The sequence below is a fragment of the Diceros bicornis genome, chromosome 28, assembly GCF_020826845.1.
Source record: "Diceros bicornis minor isolate mBicDic1 chromosome 28, mDicBic1.mat.cur, whole genome shotgun sequence".
Classification (NCBI taxonomy): domain Eukaryota; kingdom Metazoa; phylum Chordata; class Mammalia; order Perissodactyla; family Rhinocerotidae; genus Diceros; species Diceros bicornis.
This window is the reverse complement of record NC_080767.1, coordinates 38,934,527-38,960,256: the sequence shown is the minus strand read 5'-3', so window position 1 is coordinate 38,960,256 and position 25,730 is coordinate 38,934,527. Positions and strand designations below refer to the sequence as shown.

The window sequence follows — 25,730 nt, the reverse complement described above, 5'->3', positions numbered from 1 at the left end:
GTGTCTGCCCTCCCTCACTGAGAACCAGACCCACAGGCCAGACCCTAGCAGCTGTGTTCCTCCTGGGTAACCCCACCCACCTGGCCAGTCCCGATTGGATCAGGGGTGGACCCCTGCCTGGAGCTGGGCCAATCAGATCATCTCTCCTGGAACTTAGGTTTGGGAATGAGCATCCTTCCTACTTCCGGTCTGTTGGCTGAGGCGGCAGAGGAAGGGGCCTGGGGTGGGTGGATAAGCGATTATGTGTGCGGAGCAGGCCCTGGTGAGGTTCTGCACTTCTTGTCCTTTGGTTTTGCCTATGAGACACCTCTGTGCTTTTCAATAAATCCCTCTTTGTGCCAAGCCATTATGAAATTGGCATCTGTAACATGTGACCAAACCAACACTCCCTGATCTAGACCCCCACCCTCCCGGGATTACTGTGAGGGCTGAAGCAGTGGCTGAGCACATGCCAGCCACAGGCAGCCCCCATTATCATTACTACTATTATTAATGGACTCCACCTCCTCTTCTGATCTGCAGCAAAGATGTAGTTAGCGAAGCAATAATCTCTGTCCTCAGGGAGCGGACGGTGCAGTGGACTGATCCCCCACAATCTAAGCTGCGGTGAGCCCCACGGCCACCAGCCTCACTGTGGCTGTTTTCTACCCTAGTCTCACTGAGTTCCTGTTGTCCCAATAGCTGAATGTTGTCTGCAAATGCCCACAAGAGGATGTGACTCCTTTGGAAAGGGCCCCATCTCAAATAGGCTCTCTGAGCAGGCTCCTGGCCACCTCGCTGTCCCTTCCACTGTGGAGTCTGGAGAGCTGGGTAGTGGTCCTCTTACTCATCCTTCCCTGGATGTTGGGAGAAGGCCTGGCAGCACCCAGGCAAGTACTGACTGAGCTCCTTCTCTGTTCTGGAGCTGGTGCCACAGTACACGTGCCAGACATGGTCCCCGTACTAATGATTTTCATTTTCTGTATCTTATGATGTTTCATCTTAAAAATCTTGCTGGTCTGAGAGAGACTGCCCTCTAGAGCTAGCCAGTTCTTTCATATGCAAACCAACCAATCCTGAGTCGACAGCCCCAACCAGCTCCTTAGCGACTCACACACCAAGCCAATACTTCCCCCGCCCTAACTCATCCCAGGGCCAGGCAACTAGAGACCAACGCTACTCCCAGAACCTGTTGGAATTATTCACACTGGTGAGTCCTAAACTCTTGACTCTGCCCTGCCTTGCCTTTCCTGAAGAACCCCCAATACAGGCTCTGGCCTGAGCTTTCCCCTCACTCCTGCTTCTGCCTCCTGACTACCCTGGTGCTCCCCATGTGGCCCTGCGTGGTATGATGTGCCCCCCCCGACCCCCGTCAGAACATGTAAGTCATAAATTCTTTTTTCAATGGCGTTGGCCTCTCCTTGTCGTCACTCAGTCACCTCTATACATTAAAATCCCATGGGTACAAATGACAAAAATTCCCTGCCTACATGGACCTCACATGTCTTGAAGAGGCAGACATTAAACAGAGACAAGAGATGAAAGAACTATATGGAGGCGTGTGCTTTAACGGAGAAATATAGGATGCAGCGAAGCTCTCAACCATCTGAGATGCCGAGATGGATGTCTGTGGATTCTGCCTCATCAGCATCCCTTCCCCTGACACTGCTTTGAGCATCCACCCTTTCCCACTCCCAGTTGCTGGTTCTATGGCATCCACTCGGGAGCTGTCTGGCAACTGGCACAATTCCAAGGCCAGGCCAATTTACGTATTATGCCCCCTTGTTTGCAGTCATTGGCTTGAGGACAGGCATGTGACTCAAACTAAGCTAATGAGAGTCTGCTGGTGCCCAACTCTGCCACTGTGTAGAGAGATGACCTGAGAATAGAGCCAACCCAGGGGAGCGATGTCCTTGTGTCAGAGCCTAGAGGTAGCTGTGTTGTTCCTGGCTGTGTCCCTGGTTTTTCTAATTACGATGTCCAACAAATCCATTTTTGCCCTAGCCCAGCTGAGCAGGGTTTCTACAGTGAAAGCAAACATCCTGACCAGCAGAGGGAGCTGGTCCCCTTGGGGGCATTGGGGAAGGATTCCCTGAAGAAGTGACAGTTAAATCGAGAAGCAAAAGATGACTAGGAATCAGCCGGGTGGAGAGGAGGGGAGAGAATATTCTAGACAGAATGAGCAGCATGAGAGAAGGCCCCAAGGTGGGAAGAACAACGCTTTGGGAACTTGTTTGCTTCATTACCTTGTGTGTGTTCTGTTATAGCTACAAACTCCTTTGATGAATAACCTTCATTAAACAGGCTCCATGACCCTTATTTACAGTAGTGTCCGTTTGTAAAGCACTTTATTGTTTGAAAATGGCTTGTCGTTTAATGTTATGATTTATTAAATATATTCGGTTCTCCTCTCATGAACCCCTGACTGGGCCTACTGTTCATTCAGTCTAATTTTCTACTCTGCACCTAGGATTTTGGACCAAAAATACTGGCTCTTCTTAGCTCAGCAGCCTAGAAGGATTGGGGGCAGCTTTGGGAGTGTTGGGAGGTGGGTCTGGAGCCAAGGGCCAGTATCGCCAGGCGATGCCGCTGCGGAGAGAGCTGAGCAGTGCCACTGTGGCTCAGAGCAGCTATTCATCAGTCCGAAAAGAGAAATGAATTTGTCAATCTTTGGCTTTGCCTTTGCCCCCTAGAGGGCTGGCACTGACGACTCTGGCAATTTGGCTGCCATCTGTAGCCAGCTCTCAGTTACAGGATCAGTGAACCCACCAGAGTGTGTGGGGAGATGCAGATCAGAATCTCTCACAACACCAATCACGGTTTCCCTCTTCCTGCACCTCTCCCGAATCCTGTCCCCATCGCCAGATGATCTAATTTACCTATTTTGAGGGAAACAGGAGGGAAAACTAGCTGAGTTGGTTTTGTGTGACTTTGTATTTCATCTGGGGCCGAGAACAGAGAGCAGGAGACAGATGTTTTCACATGTGGACATCCCTTGGGTTACTAAAATTTGTTGTTATTTATACCTGCATTTTATGATTTAACTTTGACTCCCCAAGTTACCAGCTCTTTGGAGGGAAGAATCAACCGTGCACATTTTTGTAGGACCCACAGCACTGAACACATGTGCCTAGCCTCTGTAGGGTGTTTGATTCCTAAGTCAGTGACTTTTCCTGAACTCATCTCCATGCTGAGAAAGGCCCACAGCTGAGCCCCAGGGTGGAGGATGCATTGGTCCTCATCTGGGGTCAAATGAGCAGGGTAGGCAGGGGGCGCTGTGTCCTAACCCGTTGGACCCAGGCCTTAGAGTGGACTCTGGCCTCTGGGAACACTGAGCCCTGGGTAGGTTCAGGCTCAGACCTGGCCAGGTGGCTCCAGCCCTCAGGGGGTGCTGAGTCTCAGGTGAGGGGGGGCAGAGGCGGGGAAGGTCAGGTCAGGCTGAACCCCTGGTCAGGTCAGTCCCAGGCCTGGAGCCTCTGGGATGGCAGGGAGACTAAGTCTCCTGTGAGGTCAGGCGTAGGCCTGGCCAGGTGAATCGACCAGCAGGGGCTGGGAGGGCCAGGTAGGAGGAGGGGGGATTGGTCCTCTGAGCCTTTATTGTCTTCAGCTCGAAATAATCTGCATACCAGAGTGGTGCATCTTGGGGTGGCCTGCCCTGAACCCCATCAGTCCCATGCCCCAGCATGGACTATGGGCCAGCAGGGGTCTCTGAATCTGGGTGGGGTCAGTTACAGGCCCTGGCAAGGAGCCTAGAGTTTGGGAGGGTGCCCAGTGTTCCGAGTGAGGGGGTGGTTCTGGGCAGGGGAAGGGCACTGAGCCCCGGGTTGGGGGTGCCCGTCCCAAGCCCTGGTGTGGAGACTATGGGCCAGCAGGAGGTGCTGTGTCTCAGGTGGGAGGGTCGGAGAGGCTCCCAGCCCCAGGCAGCGCTGAGTCCTGGTTGGGACCGCCTGGAGACCCTGGTTCCAGGACTGAGGATGCTGAGACCTGGGTGGGGGGTCAGTCCCAGGCCCCGGTGCGGAGACTCCGGGCCAGCAGGGGGTGCTGCGTCTTGGGCGGGAAGGTCAGGCCCCATGGGCAAGGGCTGCTGAGTCCTGGCTGGGGTCAGTCCCGGGCCTTGGTGTGGAGACCCTGGCCTGCAGAGAACGCTGAGCCGCGCGTGGAGGCTCCGCGCGGGCAGGGGTGCTGGCGGGGGGTGGGCCTCGCCCTGGCACGGAGACTCCGGGCCGGCAGGGGGCGCTGGGCTCGCGGGCGCGCGGCGGCCGGCAGGGGGCGCTCTGGCCGAGGCCGGCGAGCGGCGGCGGGGCGCTGCGGCCGGCTCGCGGGCCCGGGCGGCGGCGGGCGCGGAGGAGGCGGAGCGGCGGCGGCGGGCGCGGAGGGCGCGGCGGCGGGAGCGGCGCCGGCCGAGCGCACAGGCCGCGGCCCGCGAGCCCGCCATGCCGGCGCGGGTGTGAGGCGCGGCGAGCCAGGGCCGAGGCGAGCGGCGGCCGCCGGCCGGAGGCCCCGCAGCGGCCGGGCCGGGCCCGATGAGCGGCGGCCTCGGCCTCCGGCGCAGCCCGGAAATGTCCGGCAAGATCGAGAAAGCAGGTGAGCGCGGGCCTGCGGGGCGCGGGAGGGCAGCGCCACTGCCGCGCGGGCCTGCAGGCGCCGGCGGCTTCCCCCGGGCGGGTTAGGCCGCCCGCCCGCGTCCCGGCGCGCACGGCCACCGCGGGCCGGGCGGCGGGCGGGCTCGGGGCGGCGCGGCCGGGGGTCCGGCCCGGGCGCTGGGAGCCCCCGGCGCGCAGCCGGGAAGCGGACGGAGCCCCCGGGCCGCGCGCGGAGCCGGCGGCGCCCCGGGCCCGGCCGTGCGGCCGCCTTTCAGACGGCGGATGGAGCGGAGCCATAAAATGTGTCACTGCTCAGCAGCTCGAGTTTAAATGTAACCAGAAGTGCCCTCTTCGGTGGCTTCAAAGGCAGCGGGCAGGCTGTGTCTGGGCATTTGCGGGGCTCGCCGAGTTTTCCTCTGGCATCGAGCTCAGCCCTGGAAGCAGGGCGTGTGGGGAGTCGGTTGGGTTTGGGGTAGGTGGTGAATCTTGACGCAGCCTCATCTCTTTGTGTGTTCCTAGAAATCCCTGAGAGCTGCCTCCCGATTACCTGGTTTTGCCCATGGTGCTGGAAATAGAGTCTCCAAAGATTCGATAACCGCTGGGCTTTGGGGGCCCAGGGCTTAATTAGCCAGGGACGCCTTGCCGGGTGAATCCTTGGGTGCAAGGTGAGGTGGGCGGCCCGTCCAGGCCTCCTGTCTGGGAACACCGCTGGTTGTCTTAAGCCGGGTACCAGGTGAGCTTGGCTGCTGAGTTGTGGAGGGCAGGCTTATAGGGGGCTGTGAAGGTTGCATTGATTTTGGAAGTTGCTGCTGTTTCCCAGGTTGAACCAGGATACTTTCCTGAGATGCGCCTGGGGAGTGGACTCAGAAGGCAGTGTAACTTGCAGCCTGTGGTTTAAGTACAGGAAGGACGTTTCTGTAGCCTTTGAGGGTTTTCTATATATCCGGCTCTGTGCTCAGTATCTTAAACGTATTACTTAGTAAATCCTTGCAGATTCTCTGTGAGAGAGAACATGGTCCTGGTTTTACAGGCTCAGGGCCGTTCAATGAGTTCCCGCAGGCCACCCAGCAAGGGGGCAGCAGGCGGGCCTTGATGCCTGGCTCTCTGACTGGCAGCTGGGTGCCTTCCTCAGGGGCAGGGCCCTTGGTTTCGGGTGCTGCTTTGTGGGTATTTTTCTAACTGTTCTTGAGCCCCAGGGCTGTGCCCAGTGACCATAAGTTGCTTCCCTGCACATGTGCTGTTCCAGAAATATCTTGGTTTAATCTATGCAGCATTTCTCAGCAACTCCTTGCGTAGTGTCTCAGAATGGTACTGTTGGGAAACTTGGATAATTTATTTTTAAAATAACATTAACAGAGTTTTCTTTGATTATAAGGATATGTTCATTGTCAAAAATTTGAAAATCATGGAAAAGTAAAAAGCCAAATGAAAACCACCTGCCATCGCATGAGCTGCTTTCCACAGCTCAGACCTCTCAGAATGAGCTGACTCTGCACTTGCATTCTCTGTTACTGGAGAAAGGACGCCTAAGGCCAGTCATTTCAGCCTGGGTTATCTTTGGGCACCTCCCTCTGCTAGGGGCTGAGTAGATGCAAAAAGAAGTGCCCGCCTTCTGAGAAGCTTGTCTGAGGCTGGGAGAGCCAGACCTAGGGAAACACCTGGGCTACCAGGCCTGATGGACCGTGCTATACCGGGGGTCAGGGCCTGTGGGTGCAGGTGAGGGGGGCCTCATCAGCCAGCGGAATGGGGAAGTCTCTGGAGGGGGCAGTGTTGGTGCTTGGCCCTGAAGTAAGGGTACCGCAGGTGGAGGTGGAGATGGGGGAAAGAGGGCAGAGTGGAAGGGGCTGACCAGGGGCTCTGGAAAGCTCAGGGGGAAGGTTCATTTGGTGAAAGACAGCTGAGCAAGAAAGTTCTGAGGTTGGCAAGACCAGGGTTGGCACCTCATGTGCAGCTAGCAAGAGGTGCGACCTTCTGGTGTAAGGTCTTTTGCTGTGACTCACACACAGCTGTCCAGGGAGATTGGGACGCTCCTGGAGTGAGGGGTACACCTTCCCGGTGGTTTCTCCCGGTCACTATAGGGGGACTTTGCTTTGCATTCGATGAGATTTCCTGCCCGGTTTCTGTTGGAGTTTTCTAAATGGATCTACTGTTAAGTCACCAGCAGAGTGTTTCATTCAAAGGAGAGGTCTTAGGTGAAGCCGCGACTCCTGTTAGTGAGTGAACAGTCTCTGGTAAATTACAGAGCCTGACAACAACAATCATTGTTACTGGGTGTTGCTATTTTCTGTTGACTTGAAGCAACAGAAGTGTCGCTTACGTGTGTTCATAATCTCTTCTCTCTGAAAGTAGGACCAGCGGTTTAAGGAATCCAAGGTTTGTTTTTTTTTTTTTTTGTAAGGAAGATCAGCCCTGAGCTAACATCCATGCCAATCCTCCTCTTTTTGCTGAGGAAGACCGGCCCCAGGCTGACATCCGTGCCCATCTTCTTCCACTTTATATGGGACGCCACCACAGCATGGCTTGATAAGCGATGCGTCGGTGCGTGCCCGGGATCCGAACCAGCGAACCCGGGGCCGCCAGCAGCAGAGCACGCGCACTTAGCCGCTACACCACAGGGCCCAAATCTAAGGTTTTTTGAGTGTAAAAGAAACCTCCTTTATGCATCCCTTACAGGCCCGAGACTCTTGCCTGTTCTTCCATCCTGATACCTCCTTGGGGAGCAGTGGCCCCTTTAGCCTCTGAGGAGATCTTTTTGAGTCTGTCATGGTGCTCTTCAGTACGTTTACTTATTCATTCAGCGGGCCTGGCCGTGGGTGGGGACTGTGCACGCATACATACTGCCCTCCTCTGAGGGCCTACCATTTCGTAGGGACACAGAAAGGCAAGCCTCAAATCGGGCTGTCCCCAGTCATCTGCTCCAGGGCGCATGGGCGACCAAGACAGTCTGGGTTCCAGAGGATGGAGGGAGCTCAGCTTACTGGCTGGTTGGGGCCTGTCCGGTTAGGTCTGGTGGAGGAGGTTAAATTTGGAGGTCCAGGGGGAAGGCTAGGGTGGAGGGGAGGCTTTTCTAGACTCCCTGGTGTCTTCCAGAGATAATGAGGAGGGGGAGGAGAGAGGAGCCAGATGGATTAGGGAGCCCCCGGGTGAGCTTGTAGGCAGGCCTGGCAAGGAGAGGATGCTATTCCTTAGAACTAAGAGGGACTTGTTCTAGAAGACCGACACCAGCGGGGCATGTGCGCAGCCACCCAGAGGCCACTTTGGGGAGCAGTGAACATGGTTCTGGTTGTGCATGCAGTTCTGCTGGGTCTCGGTTTGCTCCTGCTCACTTCCAGCAAAGACGTTGGGTGGGGAGGGTTGATGCCCTAACGCTTCTGGAGCTCAGATGCTCTTGCCCATGAATGGAGGTGACAGACTGGTTGCTGTGGGCTGGATTCAGTCCATAGATGTGTCGTGTTTGATCCACACATATTCTTGAAGAAAAAGGAAGGATAGATGGTCAATATTTAAAAATCAGGAAATCACGCACAAATCTCAGGTTTCTGGTTCTCTTGAAAAATGAGAAGCTCTGGTGACCCTGAGCCCTCGTTCCTACCAGGCGGCTGTGGGGGGGCACCACTCCCGCTGCCAGCCACATTGCGGGTTCCTGTTTCCCGCTTGGACTGTTGACGTTGAGTTTGTATCCCCTTCCTCAGAGAAGCTGTTCATGTTTGTTTGCTCTTCATCTGGACTTGGAAATCTTTGCCCTGTTCCTCTGTTGATTCTTTCCCTGATTCCTGCGTCCAGCACTGACTGAGCACCTGCCCTGTCAGGCACCGTACGAGGCTCTAGGAGCCGGTGGTGAGCCCGGCACTCGTTGCACCTCGGCACAGGCCTTGGTCGGGCAGTGTGGGGAGCACTGGGGAGATCACCAGGGACCATACCAGACTTATGGGGGAGGAGTGTCAGAGAGTTTTCTCTATGAGGGACTGAGGTTCAAGGTGAGACAGGGAGGACGAGCCGAGTTAGCCGGGCGCAGCAGGGGTGGGGAAGAAGGTGGCTTCAGTTTTACTGACTGCACTCATCAGTCTCAGTTGCTCATTCGTCCTTCCTTCCTTCATTCACTCATTTCATTCACCAGATAGTTTATCCAGCATCTCGTAAGCCCTGGAGTTGTTCTAGTCCTTGGGATATGGCAAAAAACCCTGCCTCCTGGGCCTTACCTTCTGGCTGCGCCAATCGAAACAGATGTCACAGAGATGTAAATGATGCAGTTTTTTTTTTTTTAAGTCTCTTTCCCCACTCTGTGTTCCCAGCAAACCATAGTCTGCTGAGGAGTTTTGTCATTTACGGAACCCTCTGGCCAGCTGTCCAGGCTCCCTGCGGCCTCGAGCTGTCCACTGAGGCTGGTGAAGTGGCAGCAGGCTCACCCAGTGCCCCGACGAGGACAGGATAAATGTGGTGTGTCAGGCTCCAGTGCTGTGTTCCTCAAATTTGTGACGATGCTTTTATTATAAATTAAAAAGAAAAATCTACACTGACTGCGTTCGTAGTAACTTTTTGTCATTGTGTTTTCTCAGAATAGATAAAAAGTACAGGTACTGTCACATGAGGCTGCACATTTTTTTAGCCTAGGAAGGAGTCCTTGTAGATCAGCAGTCACTGTGTCTTGATCAATTTTGAACTCCTCCAAATTTTACACTTCCTTTTTTTCCACAGTTCGCAATCTTTGTGGTCAAAATGCATCCTGTCAACTAACAGGACATTTTTATGGCGCCTTCTAGTCATTCATTTGCTCTTGCAACACTCGCCAAGTCCCTCCTTGTTGGCAGACACTGTGTGATGCCTTGCGGTGGTACAGAGCCCGCAGGAGCGTGGCCCTCCTGGGGTCACAGTCCCAGGGTAACATCAAAATGGTCTTGAACGTTTCTGCAGTTTCCTATGTTTTCGGCATGCATTGATAGACCACCTTTCACTTGATCCTTGCCACTGTCCTGAAGGCTAGAGCAAGGCCGACTGTCCCCATTTGGCACCTGAGGGCAGCTACAGCCCAGGGAAGTTTGCCCGGGGCCACAGCCCTAGCCAGTGAACCGGGGACCTCGCCTCAGTCCCCGACTCCCTGCCCGGCCCTCTTCCGGCTTTTACAGAGCGCTGCCGAGGGGCTCCCGTGTTGCTGGCGATATAGTAGCTTTCTATCTTAATTCCTGTTCCTGGTTCTGAGTTTCTTTTCTGATCTTACAAAAAAAAATCTCAGTTGAATGAAGGTAGGCCTGACGGGGTCTCTAGGCTGCATGTGACACTAATCATGCTAATAACATTAGCAGTACTATAAAGAGATAAGAAATAGCACGAACACAGGCTGAGCATGTTTTAAAAAATCAACCACAGCAACCCCACTGTTTCCTGGTCTCCTAAGCAGCTGTTGGCAGAGGTGGTTTGAATGGGATTCCTTGTAGCCAGCAGAGCTGATAGGAGGCCTGCAAAGATGAGTCATGTGTGAGCTTGCAGAAAAATCATTTCCCAAATTAGCCTGGATTGGAGAATGCCTTGAGCAGGGCTGGGTCTTGCCTCAGTCCGGCTGCGTGTGTGCCCGTTGCCATAATAAGATGACGCGCTGGAAAGGGCAGCGGCCTGGCAGCGCTGTCCGCTCCCGCACCCACGCGGCCCCCGCCAGCCCACCGGGCGCCTCGCTGCTGGGACAGGTGTTCCTCTGCCTCAGTGCCCACCTTGCCCCGAAGGCTGTTTTATGATTAAAAACCAAAACCCACGGTTTGTGAATTATTAAGGGATCTGTCATCTTAGTTTCTGGTCGTTTGTTTTAGACCATTTGACTAACAGTCTGAGACCTGGCGTTGTGACTGTGGGCAATTCTTTCCCTTTTCTGGGTCTCATTTTCTCCATTAGTGCCACGGAAGGGAGGGACTCTAAAATTAGTGCTTCCCCGTTTCGTTTTGTTTTAAAGCAGCCCATCCTCTTTTACACATAAGAAGGCTGTTAGATAGTGGGTAACGGGGAGCCACTTGGGGCACAGTGAGTCCTCCTTGCTCAGCTGTGGCCCCTGAGGCTTGTCCTGGGGCTGCCTCCACCTAACACGGTGTGAAAACCCACTTCCTGGATGCACCTAGCCTCCTCCACCAAAACCAGCTTCCTCCCTCCTTGTGCCTTCCTTGCTCTAGCAATTGGTAAATTCCATGGGAAGTCCCAGATAAACACTTTGGGGAGAATGATATTGTATAGCTCATTCAGAAACCAAAGCCCTAGTTTTCTTTCTGCAAGTTAAAAATCAATAAATGTAGTCTTAAATAGACCATTCACTCCCCGAGGGGGTGTGCCTGCGCCTGTCTGGTCCCCCACAGGGTTGCTGTCACTGTGCCTACAACACAGTAGGTGCTCAGTAACTACTGCCTCGTGAATTTACTTATAGTAGCATAGAACGAACTTAGGTTTCTGATTCCAAGCTTCAAAATTATCTTTAAATGGAGCCGCTACTGGGTTTTGAATTGCCAATGAGGATATTTCTTGGTGAACCAGTAGGACCAGTACTCTCATCAGGGTATAGAGTTAGTTGGGGGTTCTGTGTTAACCATATACATTGATCAGTGTTTTAGTATAGTTTTCTGAAAATTGGTGATGAGGCTGAGATTCTCAGAACACTGTGTCGAGAGAGCTCTGGGACATGACGAGAGACCAAGCCACACCCAACCCCGACACTCGGCAACTGTCAGGCAGCGCGTTCCCCGAGCTGGCGCCTGCACTGGCTGCGTGGTTCTGTGGGTGCGCAGGGACAGAGTGCTCCTGGCAGTGCTCGCTCGCGTTTCGCCTTTCCCTTACAGACCAGGGCACATGCCAGCTCTGCTCAGCCTGCCGCCCCTGACGAGCGCCATGGTTGGAGTCTCTGTCTCTACTTGTTATTTTTTCCAGCTGGCCTCTGAGCCGTCAGCTCTCTGTGTGTGGAATGACTGCACAGTGCACGCTCTCTGTCAGGGGCTGGCAGAGGTAGGCTCTTGGGGTTCTTCTGGCTCCCCCTTTCTTCTTTGTCAAGGGGCTTAGGCAGAGTCTCTTGCCAGTTCCTCCTCCTCTGTGAGTGAAGACGCAGTGGAGAGACTTACCTAAAGGGATTAGGAATCTGGTATCTGGTGGTCACAATGCCTCCTTCTCCTTCCTTTTTTCTTCCAGACAGCGGTTTGGAAGATGGATGATGGTTCTCTGAACAAGAGTCCTGACCTGCAGTCTGGTCTCCTTCTTCCTAAAATGCTGTTACTGTCATAACAGCCTAGACCCTCCAGTCCCGTTAGCCCCTTAAAGGGGATCTTTCTCCTTGCTTTTCACTGGCTCCACACAGTCATTTTACTGCAAATTAAGTTTTGTGATCTGGAAGCTCTGCCCTGCTTTTAGAGCATAAAAGAAATGGAGCTGTCGAGCACAGGATGGTGGGTGGTGCTTCCCAGGCCTGGGGACAAAAGGGCGGAGTTCAGGTGTTTGCTTTCTAGCTTTTCAAAAATTTATGCCATTGGTGCGGACGTGACGGACGGGGCTCCCAGCCACACACTGTACTGTTCAAAATGGCAGCCAGCCCGCAGTCTCCCTGAGCAGGAGGGTGACGCTTGCAGTCTTTGGGAGAAGGGAGGCATGGATGGGGAATGAGGAGAGGACAGTGGAAGTCCAGTGGAATGTGACGGCTCCGAATAACCACTTCATTGACCCCAAACTAGCAAAAAACAAACAAACAGAACCTCTGGTTGGAAACAGTTGTTGTATTTATTTGCTGGTTATGGGTAATCACATGCGCCTCTCTCCTTCAAGTGACTGGTTGTGAATAAACAGATGGGTGATTGTGCCTGGGTCAGAGGATTGGCCACTAACAGCCCCTCCTTTCAATAATAAATACAGATAATAGTAGCAGTGCTCATTCATGGAGCGCTTACCATGTGCCGGGACCAGGCTCTGCTCTGTGTGTTTTACACGTGTGGTCTCGTCTGATCCTCACAACAAGAGGTTCTCATTCTGCAGAGGGGGAAACTGAGGCACAGAGCTCTTCTTTTGTGTGTGGGATCCCGAGATCCAAAATAGTTGAGATTTGCTCCTGGTCATATACCGAGTTGGGGCCAAGTTAGGACTAAAACCCGTTTGACTACTTCCCATTTATCCATATTTTCATCGTCTGTGATGACATACTATTGGCTGTTGTGACTTGCGTGGAAATGAGCCTCCACATGTGCAGGGACCCCTCTGCCACTGAGGTGGCTGCTACACTGAAAGGGCCACTTGATAATGCTGGAGGGGCGCCTGAGGAGACAGTGGTCCTCCGGGCTGCCCTGCGTCAGCTCACAGGGGCCAGGAACCCCTACTTCGTGAGCAAATCGCTTAATCTTTCTGAGCCTCTGGTGCCTCTGTTGTAACCTGAAGGGGTGGACTGACCCATCTCAGAGCCCTTTCTAATGCTGATTCTCTGTGAGTCTAGTCTGCAGTGTAAAGTGGGGAGCTGGATGTTTTGGGGTTGGTTTGTTGGATCTTAATGACACTAACGTTGCATGGCAGTTAACTATTCCCCATCAATACAACTTACATAATCCTTTATAGCTTTCAAAACACTTTTATAGACATGAGGTTTTCTCTGTTTTAGGTTTTGTTCTTTTATTTGGTTATTATAAGGTGTTGGAGTTACATAGCACTTTTCCCAGATGAGGATGACAGCTAACGATTGTTGAGTACTTCCTGTGTGCCAGGCGCCGTGTGAGGAGCATTACTTTCAGATATGTGTATGATTTATTTAGTTCTGTTCTTATAAAGAGAGAGAAATAGCAAGTATTGGGCCCGTTTGCCGGTTGAGGAAAGGGAGGCAGCAGGAAGGGAAGTGACTTGCCAAGGTCATGTGTTGAGTGAGAGGTAGAGCCACTTGGGGAACTTGGGTCTCACTCATCGCTTCCCTTCCCTCCTCGGTGTGTTTTCCTCTGGCCACAGGAGAGTTGGGATCTACTGCTAGTCCACTGCAGAGCCACAGGGAGGCTGGCTTGGAGACACCGTCCTTGTTTTTGGTTGGAACTGTTCTGGGATTCCCCTGGGGCTTTCCAGTCTCTCTGCAGGACTCTGAAGGTGACTCCATGTCTGCCTACAGATTGATGAGGCAGCTTCTGGTTTCTCAGTTACAGAGGTGGCTTTCAAAGTGTGTTTGCTGAAAATATTGCATGGGAATCTGCTTTGAATGTGAGTAGTGGGAAGTGGGCTTTAGTTAAAATATCTCCATCCACCCACCTACCCACCACCCACCCATCTGTCCACTCATACATCCACCCACACACCCAGTCACTCATTCACCACCCACCCACTTACCCACCCATCCATCCCTCCATGCAACATTGGCTGAGTGCTCACTGAGTGCCAAGCAGGCTGCCAGGGCAGTGGAGGGTACTGAGAAGATTAGAGGCATCTGTGTGCTTAGGAAGTTGACAGTCTGGCCACTGCCTGTGTTGTGTGCAGGAGACTTTTGATCTGGGCTTTCATACTTTTCTTGATGTTCGTCCATATTGGAGGCAGCATGAGCCTGGGCTGGAGGTTAGGGGACCTGCCTCATGGCCTCTGGGTCTGCACTGAAGCACTGGATCAGTGGCCCTCTGTGCCCTCAGTCTCCCCATCTGTGAAGTGGGAGGATGGACTCAGTATGGAGCAGGGACTGAGAGCATGGGCTTCTGAGTCCTATAGCTGTGGATTTGGATCCCAGCTCTCCCATGGAACAGTTGTGGGGTCTTGGGCAAGTCCCTTTGCCTGTCTAAGGCTCAGTTCCTTATCAGTAAAATAGAGAAGATCATAACAGTGCCTGCCTTACAGTGCTGAGGGAGGATGAAATGAGATGATGCACCTGGAGCATATTAGCAGAGTCTGGACACATAAGTGCTCAATAAACAGCAGCTTTTGTTCTTACTTGATGTCCCCTTCTGCTCTAAAATGACCATTTCTTTAAAAATGGTCATGTGGTAAGTGAAATTCAGACCCCAGCACTCACAGAAGACGGGGAGGTCTCTGCTATTGAGGTATTTCCTTTCAGGGTCTTTTTTGTTTGTTTGTTTCTACATTTGAGAAAGCTGAATTCCAGGGAATAGATTTTTACAGCTAAGTAATAAACCTGCAGAGAGATCATTTATAGGAAGAGTGGGTGGTGGCGTTCCAGTTGAGCTACACATGTGGCCCCAGCGCATCGTGGTAGATAAAGGAAAGTCCTGATTGTGTTCTTTCTTAAGTCCATCTCAGAGGAGTGGGCCTGTCCTCATGGGCGGCAGCTCGTCTCAGAGCCAGAGCAGGGCTGATCCCTGGCAGGGATAGTTCTGCTCCATCCCAGGAGACGCCACCTCAGTTTCTCCTTGCAGGGGTGACTCAGAGGATTAATTAGAGCATCTTAGTTCAGCACCGAAGGTGGAATGATCGCCGTATGGTGCTTTTGTTTTGTGACACTTAAAATACCACAAGCCATTCAAGGTCTTCGTGTACACGTAACTTACACATTGCTGCAACTGGGGTGACTTCAGACCCTCTATTTTTCCCCCTTGGTTATTCCTCACAGTGAAGATAAATTCAGAAATCCTGCTGTATTGTTCTGAGTCTCCCTTCAGCTGTGCTTTCCTGGGCTTTTCTGATACATGAAAGTAACTGTGTGTAGTCTCCTTGCCCGTTTCTCAGTGCAGCCAGCTCAGAACACAGGGCTGTTTGCAGAGACCAAAGCCCAGTCAACCCTTTTCACTTTCTTTAATCATTCTGTCCGGGAGCTACAGAACCTCTCACTTAATTAGCATAACCACACTAATTTGTGCTTCTGCCTCAGCTTGTTAAGAGCGCCTTACAAATATTAATTCTCTGAGCTCATCAGAAAACCAAAGGCACAGATCAAAGGCATGCTTTCCTCATGACCTATCCTTGTTTTTTCTGTTCACGAGGAGCTGTCTCTCTTAATTACCCTAAATGTACAAGGTTGTAGAATGCAGTTTTTACATTTGACCAACATAGGAATTGAGTTAGAGACCTGGACTGCATTTCAGCGCCACCTTGCAGGGAGCCCAGAGTGCCCTTGTCCCAGCTCAGTAGGTGAAATGCACCTCCTAGTGAAGAGATCCCGTGGACTAAAATCATCCTGTGGAACGTGTGAGTCACTGTCACCAGGAATGCTTGGAACTGTGGCATCTTTGGACGATGGAGAGAGAACTGGCCTGAACGTCTGGTGCTGCCACAGATCCGCTGTGTCATCTGGGGCAGGCCATGATGCCTCCCTGGACCTTGAACTGGAGTAGTGGTTCCTGAGCTTTTTAAGATCATATGTCCTGCAGGAATGTGATGGAAGCTCCGTGGTCCCTGTCCCCTGGAAGAAAGATTCATTTGTGTGGACATGGTTCTACCAACTCTAAATTTCTGCTGCTATGTGATAAACAATAATTTGCAAACACCCCAGGTCTTGGAAAGCTCTCCTGGCATCTCAGCTATCGGAAATAATCAGGACTTAGTTTCTCCTAGTTCAGTCAGACTTGGTTTTGGTCAATAATTATACATTCCTGGAGTTTTGTAAGGATTTCGTGAGATGATGCTTATAAGCTGCTTAGCATAATGCCTATGTGGATAAAAGGAGAAATCTTTCCCTTTCTGCATGAGAATTTTTTTTTCATTTACAATATAGTAAAATTGACCTTTTTTGGGGTGTACAGTTCTCTGAGGTTTTTTTTTTTTGTGAGGAACATCAGCCCTGAGCTAACATCCGTGCTAATCCTCCTCTTTTTGCTGAGGAAGACCGGCTCTGAGCTAACATCTATTGCCAATCTTCCTCCCTTTTTTTCCCCAAAGCCCCAGTAGATAGTTGTATGTCATAGTTGCACATCCTTCTAGTTGCTGTATGTGGGATGCAGCCTCAGCATGGCCGGACAAGCGGTGCCTCGGTGCGCGCCCGGGATCCGAACCCGGGCCGCCAGTAGCCGAGTGCGCGCACTTAACTGCTAAGCCACGGGGCCAGCCCCTCTCTGAGTTTTAACTCATCTGTGGATTTGTGTAACCACTACCACAATCAGGATTGAGAACAATTCCATCACGCCAGGAAAAAAAAAATTCTTGCTGCCGCTTTGTAGTCAAACCCTTCTTCCACTCCTGGCAACCATTGATCTGTTTTCCATCCCTATAGTTTTGCCTTTTCCAGAATATCACATAGTATGTAACTTTTGGAAATTGGCTTCTTTTACTCATTGTACTGCCTTTGAGATTCATGAAGTTGTTGTTTTTATCAGTAGTTTATTCCTTTTTATAGCTGAGTAGTATTCCATTGTATGGACATAATCAGTGTTTATCTGTGTAGAATTTGACCTTGGTTACCTAGCTCTGTTTTCTGGAAATGAAGATGGCATTTGACCAACAAAAATCAAACAACTCAATTAAAAAACTTGAGTAGACATCTCCAAAGAAGATATACAAATGGCCAGTAAACACATGAAAAGATGCTCAACATCACTAATCATTAGGGAAGCACAAATTATAGCTACACTGAGATACCACCTCATACCCTTTAGGATGGCTACTTTCAAAAAAAACAGAAACTAAGAAGTGTTGGTGAAGATGTGTAGAAATTGGAACCCTTGTGCACTGTTGGTGGAAATGTAAAATGGTGCAGTCGCTATGGAAAACAGTATGGCGATTCCTCGGAAAATTAGAAATGGAATTCCAATATGATCCACCAATTCTACTTCTGGGTATATACCCAAAAGAAATGAAATCAGGGACTCAAAACGATATTTGTACACCCCAGGCATTATTCACAATAGCCAAAAGGTGGAAGCAACCCAAGTGTCCATAGACGGATGAATGGATAAACAAAATGTGGCGTTATACACGCAATGGAATATTATCCAGCCCCAAAAAGGAACGAAATTCTGACACCTGCTACAACATGGATGAAGCTTGAGGACATTATGCTAAGTGAAATATGCCATTCACAAAAGGACGAATACCGTATGATTCCACTAGTATGAGATACCTAAGAGGAGTCAAAATCATGGAGACAGAAAGTAAGTAGAATGGTGGTTGCCAGGGGCAGGGAGAAGGGAGAATGAGGAGTTACTGTTTAACATTTAATTAATATTTAAGTTCAGTTTTGCAAGACAAAAAGAGTTCTGTGGCTGGATGGTAGTGACAGTAGCACAACAGTGTGAATGTGCTTATTACCGCTGAACTGTACACTTAAAGATGGTTAAGGTGGTAAATTTTGTTACGTGTATTTTACCACAATTTGTAAAAAATTACTACAGATAACAAATATTTTTCAATATATTTACATAATTATTACTTAATCTTAAATATCTTAATATAATAAGTTATATTAAAAAAATGACGGCATATGACAACTGTATTACTAGGTAACTGTGCTTATGGTAAAAATGACCTCTAGTTTAATTAATTACATCTGAGCTGGGAGGAACTGTAGATGAACTGTAAACGCCTGGTGGGACAGCATACCTTGGGCCTCCTGAGTGTGGTGACCCTTGTGATTGGGCACGGCCCTCGAGGGAGCCTGTGCAATTATGAGGTGTTGGCTTCTGTGAGGCAGGAAGCTTTCAAGCCAGGGTGGATCCCGTACCCACCGAGTCTGGATCTCACCGCCTTGGACCTGAGCTTCTCAGCTGTGCTAGGCTCCTTCAAGGACCCTCACAGAGGAGATTGTCCAGTGCTGCCCTCTGGCAACGTCTGGTTGCCGTCCTGTATCCCTCTGAATAGATCAATGCTAAGAGTGGCTGATGGAAGTCCAGGGGGCCTAAATTCTGGTTGAGCCCCAGAGCCTGGTCGTTGTGTAGCCTGGCACATAGTGAGTGCTTGGTGCATGTCAGCTATTAATAAAGACTCTCTCAGTCTCTTCCGTGGCTTCCATCTGAGACTCTGTCTGGACACCATCGTGGGCACTTACTCTCTGAGTTGATGACACAGATGGCATTTACTCTGGCGTCATTTGGCAGGATTCCAAGCTATTGGCCACATTCATGAGAAGGCTTCACTGACTTGGGGAGGGGAAGAAAGAGGTAGAGAGAGAGAGAGAGAAGCAAGATCAAGGCTTTCTCTCAGAGTTTTAAGGCCGAGCAGACCCTGTTAGATGGAATGGTGCCTGCATTTGGGAGTTGCCACCAAAGATTGCCATGAGAGAGTCTCTCTTCTCGCGAATGTCATTAACATGTCTCTATGTGAATCTGGGATGATAGGTAGTTACTATGTTTTTTTGATACTATGGCACCAACACATGTAATACACATTATTGATTTAATAACTCTTCTCAGGAAACAAAGAAAAATAAAATACATTAGCAGGGTGGATTATAAAACAATACATCCTGATTTCAGAAGTTAAACTGAAGAAGTATACATCTTAGAATCAGGGTAATACAATGTGAAGCATTGATTCATTCTTTCAGCTGGTTTCTTGGGCACCTACTGTCTACAGTTTGTGGTAGAGATGCTGGAGACATGGTGATGGATAAGCCAAGGCTCCTGCTGTCATGGAGCTCACTGCAACTGTCCAAGTTCTCCCCTCCAAGTGAGACCTAGCTTTTGATTGAAGGGTCAGACTCTGCAGTCTTGCTTGTAAACGTAGCCCTGTTCTAGCCTCACAGTTAGATGTCTGGACAGCAGAGGAGAATTGTGGTGCTCATGTAGACTGTGACAGATGGGGAGATGATCACACATCCCGGCTCACACCTGCCGTCCTGGCATAATTGTTAATAGCACCCTCCCTGTCGCTCTCAGAAGTGCCCTGGATTGGATGGGAAAACACTGAGAGAGGAATCATTTACAACTACCGAGTTCCACAGATTTGTGTTGGAGAGGGTCTTGGTTTGCAGTGAGAGAACTATTTCAGAAATATGGCCTGTTCCAACGGAGGATCAAGCCCACAGAGTCCACAGGAGGGTCAGCTGAATTTGGTTTTGGTCCCATTCTCCCTGTGGGCATCTGCCACTTCGTATGTTACAGTCACTCATGGAAGGATCAAAATCTGGGACAGTTTGGTTTAAAAAACAATAAACATGTACACACAACAGCCAGAACGTGTTTTCCTTATGATAAAATTTAGATTAACCAGATCTTAAATTCGTATTCTTTGGAATGGATGGAAAGGATATTAATGTTTGTGTCAAGTCTTATAGAGAAAGTTGGAAAAATAATTATATAGGAAAACTAGTCTGGGTTAAGTTGGACAGAGATTTTGTTTTCCTTGTTGCTATGGAAAGGAGTATGGGGATTGAATTTTTGTCAGAAGTTTCATTTTTATTCAAGTGATATATTTGAGGTTTAAAGAAAACAGCCAGAAAGACAGGTAGGAAGCTTTGTGTTTATGACAGATTGGTAACTTGCAGCCTGTCATATTGGCAAGTGTTGATGACGGATCATCTGGGGCCAGGCGGTCCCTGTCCTGAGGGCCCGCTGGGTATCCCGGAATGCTGCCCGCCTTCTCCAGTGGGTCTCAAACTTGAGCACCTGGAGGTTGCTGGGCTCCAGCCCCAGTTTCTGATTCAACAGTTCTGGAGTTGGGCTGAGAATTGGCATTTCTAACAAGTTCCCAGGTGATGCTGATGCTGCTGGTGGGGTGGGCGAGTGGGGGTCCCCTTTGGAATCACTGCTTAAAGTTAAGTATGGAGGGGAATGGAAAGTGTTCTAGGATTCTGCCTAAAAGTTTGCTCTTAGAATAGTAGTGGTGCTGGTGGTGTTGGTATAAAAAACAGCTGCTCTGCATTGATGACAGGAGCTGTGCTACAAATGTTTAGTCCTCTCAACAGCACTGCAAGGAGGTGGTAATGGCCTCATTTTACAGATGAGAAAAGTGAGGCCCAGAGGGTTTGTGAGACTTGCCCTGCTGGCGTGTGGGAGAGCCGGTTTGAAGCCACTCGCCTGGTACTGAAATGAACCCTTGTAAAAATGGATACATGGCGAAGACATCACAGATTGAAGAGGATTCTAATAATAGAAGCACAAGTGAACAAGAGCCTGACGATGTTGATACTTCTACTTCCAGTACATACTCTTGTCAGCACTATTATGAGGTAAAAAACAGTGATCTAATTAATTAGCTCTGACAAGAAGATGGCCAGAAGATTGGCAGTTTTGAAGAAAACTCTTTGATGAATCTCACAGTAAATGTATATTGTGCCTTGGGACGTTAGCTAATTAATTGGGTTGATATATTAATCATCATGATTAGCAAGACATTTTAAAACTAAGCATCTAGAATTTAAACTGTACTCTAAAATTGTGTTTAAAGTCACACAATACTCACTTTAACAGCATCGTGGTAAATGTTTATAAGCGTCTTCTGAATTGTCTTAATGTATAAGTGTTCTAGTAACATGTGGACACATCCATCTCAGCTGTCCTTTTCTGGATCCTCTCTCTCTTCCGAACTCACCATTTTGGAACATCCCAGGGCTGAGTCCTCTGATCTCTTGCTAAGCAATCTCGTCCCATGTCTTTAAATGCCCTCCAAGTACTGGTGGTTCCCAGATGTACATCTCGAGCCCCAAACTCCGAGCTGAACTGCAGACTGCCCACTTAGCGTCTCCACTTGCATGTCTGTGAGCGTTCGGACTTGACGTCCCCAAACCCGAGCTCTCGTTCTCCCCCTTACCCCCTGCCTCACGGCTCCTCCCGGGGTGCCCAGGACAGGAAGTGAGGCCACTTTCGACTGAGTTGTTCAGGCTCAGAAGTCTTGGAGTCCTCTCGGACTCCTCACAACCTACATCCAGTCCATCAGTAAGTCCTCTCGGGCTCATTTCAAGTATATCCCGCCTCCAATCACTCTTCTCGCCTCCTCTGCTGACGCTCAGTCCAGCTGCTGCCAGCCCTCCCCGGACTGCCGTGGTACCCCTCCTGACTGGCGTCGTTTCCACTCTTGCCTAGCAATCGTCCAGGCTTCATGCAACAGCCAGAGTATAAATTAGATCAAATCAGTTCAGAGCTGTCCAGTGGCTTCCCATCACATCGTGAATAAAATCCACAGTCCTTACCAGGGCCCGTGGCACCCCGGACTCTGGCGCTGGCTCGCTCTTAGCACTGTCCCCTGCCGCTGTGTTCCAGCCACTCGGGCTCTCAAGCTTTCCCTTCAAGTGTTCTTGGAATATTCCAGGCGTACTCTTGCCTCAGAGCCTTTGCACGTGCTGTTCCCTCTGCCTGGGACGTTCGCTCCCCCAGGTACTGTGTACACCTGCTGAGAGGCCACGGTCGGAAGTCTGTTCAGATGCTCCCTCCACCATTCACTGGTTAGGTGACCTTGGGAAAGTTGCTCACGCCTCTTCCCTGTAAAAACCGATTTTCTCATCAGTAGAACGGGGCCGGTGGTAGAGTGGTTGTGAGTTCATGCACGGGGAGCCTTAGCTCGTATGTGCTCGGGGAGCGTGAGCCGTCCTGTGTGCGTGGTTGCTCCCTAACTCCTTTCAGGTCTCTGTTCACCTGTCACCCCGCGAGGCCTTCTCCACGCAGGGTCTGAAGTAGCTCCCCTCACTTTCGATCTCCTCATTATCTCTCAATCCCGGCTTTTTCTTTTCTTTTTTTTATTTTATTTATTTATTTATTTTTTTGTGAGGAAGATCAGCCCTGAGCTAACATCCGTGCCAATCCTCCTCTTTTTGCTGAGGAAGACCAGCCCTGAGCCAACATCTATTGCCAATCCTCCTCCTTTTTTTCCCCTTTTTTTCCCCCAAAGCCCCAGTAGATAGTTGTATATCATAGTTGCACATCCTTCTAGTTGCTGTGTGTGGGACGCGGCCTCACCATGGCCAGAGAAGCGGTGCGTGGGTGTGCGCCCGGGATCCGAACCTGGGCCGCCAGCAGCGGAGTGCGCGCACTTAACCGCTAAGCCACGGGGCCGGCCCTATCTTTTTTTTAAATGTAGCATGTATTTCCTTCTTTTTTATGATCTTTTCCCTCATTAGGAGATAAGCTCCTTGTCAGCTGCTATTTCACCAGAGCCCAGAAGGGTGCCTGGCACGTAGTTGAAGCTCACTAATTTTTGTTGAGTGAGTAAATGAAGACACGCGTTGGGTGTGGGCTCAGCCTCTTAACCGAGAGGGGCGTGCATCTTGAAAAGCTTGGGGAGCGTAACTAGAGCACCTGCAGTGCTCTGCTGGTCCGTCCCGCTCAGCGTGGAGGCCGTGGTTGATCACTCGCTTAGTCAAGGTGGGTGCCTCTGTCTCTGGACGTCGGAGCTGTAAAGGGCAGGAGGCCGCAGATCCTGGAGGCTGAGCGAGTGAGCAGAAGGGGGAGGGAGCCTGTCCCCAGCGAGGGCATCGCCTCTTCTGACGCTGTCGTGGTCCAAGCACAGCAGAGGTTGTGAGACCCGTTGACGGCTGCCGATTGAGAGTCTGCTGGATATGGACTGTTAGGTCTCATTTGCTTAGCTGGAGAGGAAGGTGGTACGGCACAGGGCAGGCAGGCAGGGGCAGGTTTGCACATGGTCTTGGGCCTTTGGCCTAAGTAAAGCCTCCTGAGTGGAGAGATAAAGTTGGGAAACATAATTTGGGGCCGGATTCCAAAAGGCCTCGAATGCCAATCCGGGCACTTGAGACTTCCTCCTGTAGGTATTCCAGGAAGCATCAAAAACTTAAAATGTTCTCCACACATATTTAGACTTTCCCCTGAGTATTCCAAATATCGTGAAGTGGCAGAGGAGGAAATTACTATTTCTGTTTGCTTAAAAAAAAAGTAGTTCCTGTCTCTCAATTCCAGGTGGAATTGATAAAATCAGAGGTGTGGGCTTTCTCCCTTTTGTGTCTTGTGGGCTGGATTTCGTTCCTGGCACAGTCCTGACTTTAAAAAAGACGACAGATGAACAGCTTCTTCAAAAGGCTGCATGCTGACTCAGCAGTGAGGGCCCTGCCTCGATTGCCCTTCCTCTAGGGAACCAGCATTGTCTGCCAAGGTCCTCGGAAACCCAGAAGCTGCCTCGTGGGGGTGCCTTGGAATCGGAGGTTCTGACCGCCTGTACTTTGCAGGTTAAGTTAGACCCCAAGAAAGGTGGGGGGGTGGACGTAGCGTCCATTTCTGCAGTGTCACTGCAGGCCTGGACAGGGACAGGCTGCCTTGTTTGGGGTGCAGTATTGGTATCAGGGAGGGTCAGCACTTTCTTGTTGTTGACGCGCCCCTGCCAGAAGTAAGGCAGCTGGCTGTGGAAAAACACCAGACTGGGCGTCAGTGATCTGGGTTTTCTGGCTGTTCGTGAAACCTTGGGGAAGTGTCTTTCCCTCGCTGGACCTCAGTTTCCTCATTTTGGAATGAGAGGGTTGGACTAACTCTGTGGTTCTTTGTGACTTTGGTGAAAGCCATGGACTTCTCTTCCCAGAGAAATGAACACACGTGGTTTGGCCAACACTTGAGGAACTCCCTGAAGCCCATGAGACGAAGCCCTGGACCTGTAAGGCCCTGCCCTGACACCTACCTCCCTATTCATGCACCTCCAGCTCCACAGGGCCTTTGCACATGCTGCTTCTTCACCCCTTTGATTGGTCCGCTCCTGCTCTTCCTCCCAGTCTCACCCTTCCCTGACCTCCCAGATTAGGTTAGGTGCCCTGCTAGACGTGCTGCCCTACCCTGAGATTCTCAGCACTGGTCACAGTGGTATCTAAGGGAGTCTTTGCACACAGTATCTGACTCTCCCCAAGCTCCCTGTCGGTATTTGTTGGGTGAATCTCTGAGGCCCCTCTGGCTGTGACATTCTGAGACTGCTCTGTGAGTGTGTCATAAGAGAATCCTGATCTGCGCTTCCTGTGGCACTACGGGAGATGTGCCTTTGCCTTCGATGATTTCCTCCGGGGCTGGGCAGGGAAGTCCTCAAAACAGGGTCTAGAGGGCCCAGAAGACTGGCTCCCAGGCTTCTTCCTCAGTGCTCTGCGGGGCCTGCCTCCAGGCTGGCCGTTCCCCTCTGTTTATGTTCTGGACTGAACTGGAACTCCCATTGGAACATTCCCACAGTGCTTGGCGCTTCCTCGTATTGTTGTATTTTTCTCTGGAGGGGAAGTGACCAACATCAGACTTTCCTCCCAGCGACACATTCCATGCACAAAGCCTGGAGTCAGCCACTGGGCGCCGGCTGGAGAGCCGGGCCTCTGTCTCCCTGCCTCTGGGGCGAATGTGCACCTGACAGCCATCACGGGCCTTTCCCGGCTAAGGTTTCTGTCTTAATCTCCCTCAAGGAGTGAGCTGCGCCTTGCAGGACTCCCTGCCCAGGTTTCTCCTGAGTGCAGTAGTGTCTTGTATGGAGGGGAGGGCTCTCTGTAAAGTGTTTCAGACTTCAGTAGCCACAATATTACCTCCCTAGTTTATGTCACTTTCCACAGTCAAAATATTATTCCCATGGTACAAATGTTTGTAAGTGAAATTTTGTTTTAATTGCACTAAGGGAATGAGTTATTTACCAGTACGTTGCAGTGGATCTTACCGTGATGTGGGGGAAAAACAATCCCTTGTGAGGGGAAATAATTTTTCTTTGTATCTAAAGCTGGATGTTTATAGATAATAAAATAGTAACAACAGCAACGGTGGCTATTCTTTCAGAGTATCTGCTCTGTGCCAAGCACTTTTTAAACATCATATTTAACCTTTAAACTACCCTAAGAAGTAGGCGGCATAATAGTATACATTTTACATAGGTGAAAAAATCAGGTCCAGAGAGATTATGTTCCTATCCCAAAGTTGCCCAGCTGGGAAGTGCCCACACGGAATCAAACCAGGCCCGCTGTCCTCACAGCCAGCACGTGCCACTGCTCTCCTGCCTCCTCGGGTCATGAGGAAGTGGGGAGCAGGTGTCCTAGCCAAGGATGAGAGTTCTGGAGCTGGAGCTGCCTCTCTCACTAAGTGTGTAGCCTTGATCCCCCCATCTGTAAAGTAGGGGCGGGGCTTGTTGGGCCCCACCGTTCTGAGTGATTTGGGGCTTGTGGTAGTTGTACCTCGAGGAATAACTTTGATAACATGTGGCCAAATGCTGTGTGATTGAAGGCAGCGCACACATCCAGCAGCCGCAGGGCCTTTGTGTGAGACACGGAGACGTCGTATGGGCCTTGCAGTGACCTTTCTGCTTCTGGCGGCATTTTATTTTCGGTTTGTCTGGTCTGTTAGAGTCCCATGCTGTCTCCCTGAGGGGTGGATGGAGATGGGTCACTCGCCCACTTGGATTGTGAGCATATTCACCCTGGAGGTGACTCTA

At 50.8% G+C, this 25,730-nt stretch overlaps 1 protein-coding gene across 4 annotated transcripts in view; it reads left to right on the top strand.

Annotated features, from left to right (window-relative positions):
- The first annotated feature begins 4,356 nt into the window (after positions 1-4,356).
- The window catches only part of RAPGEF1 (Rap guanine nucleotide exchange factor 1), a 143,361-nt gene continuing 121,987 nt past the window's right edge, over positions 4,357-25,730 (top strand). For 2 of the 4 annotated variants that reach the window (XM_058524341.1, XM_058524340.1), the window contains exon 1: positions 4,357-4,563. In XM_058524341.1, coding sequence (XP_058380324.1) covers positions 4,503-4,563 — 61 coding nt within the window. In that variant the 5' untranslated portion in view covers positions 4,357-4,502. The remainder of the gene's footprint in view (positions 4,564-25,730) is intronic. The other 2 variants (XM_058524345.1, XM_058524344.1) reach the window with 1 other exon arrangement.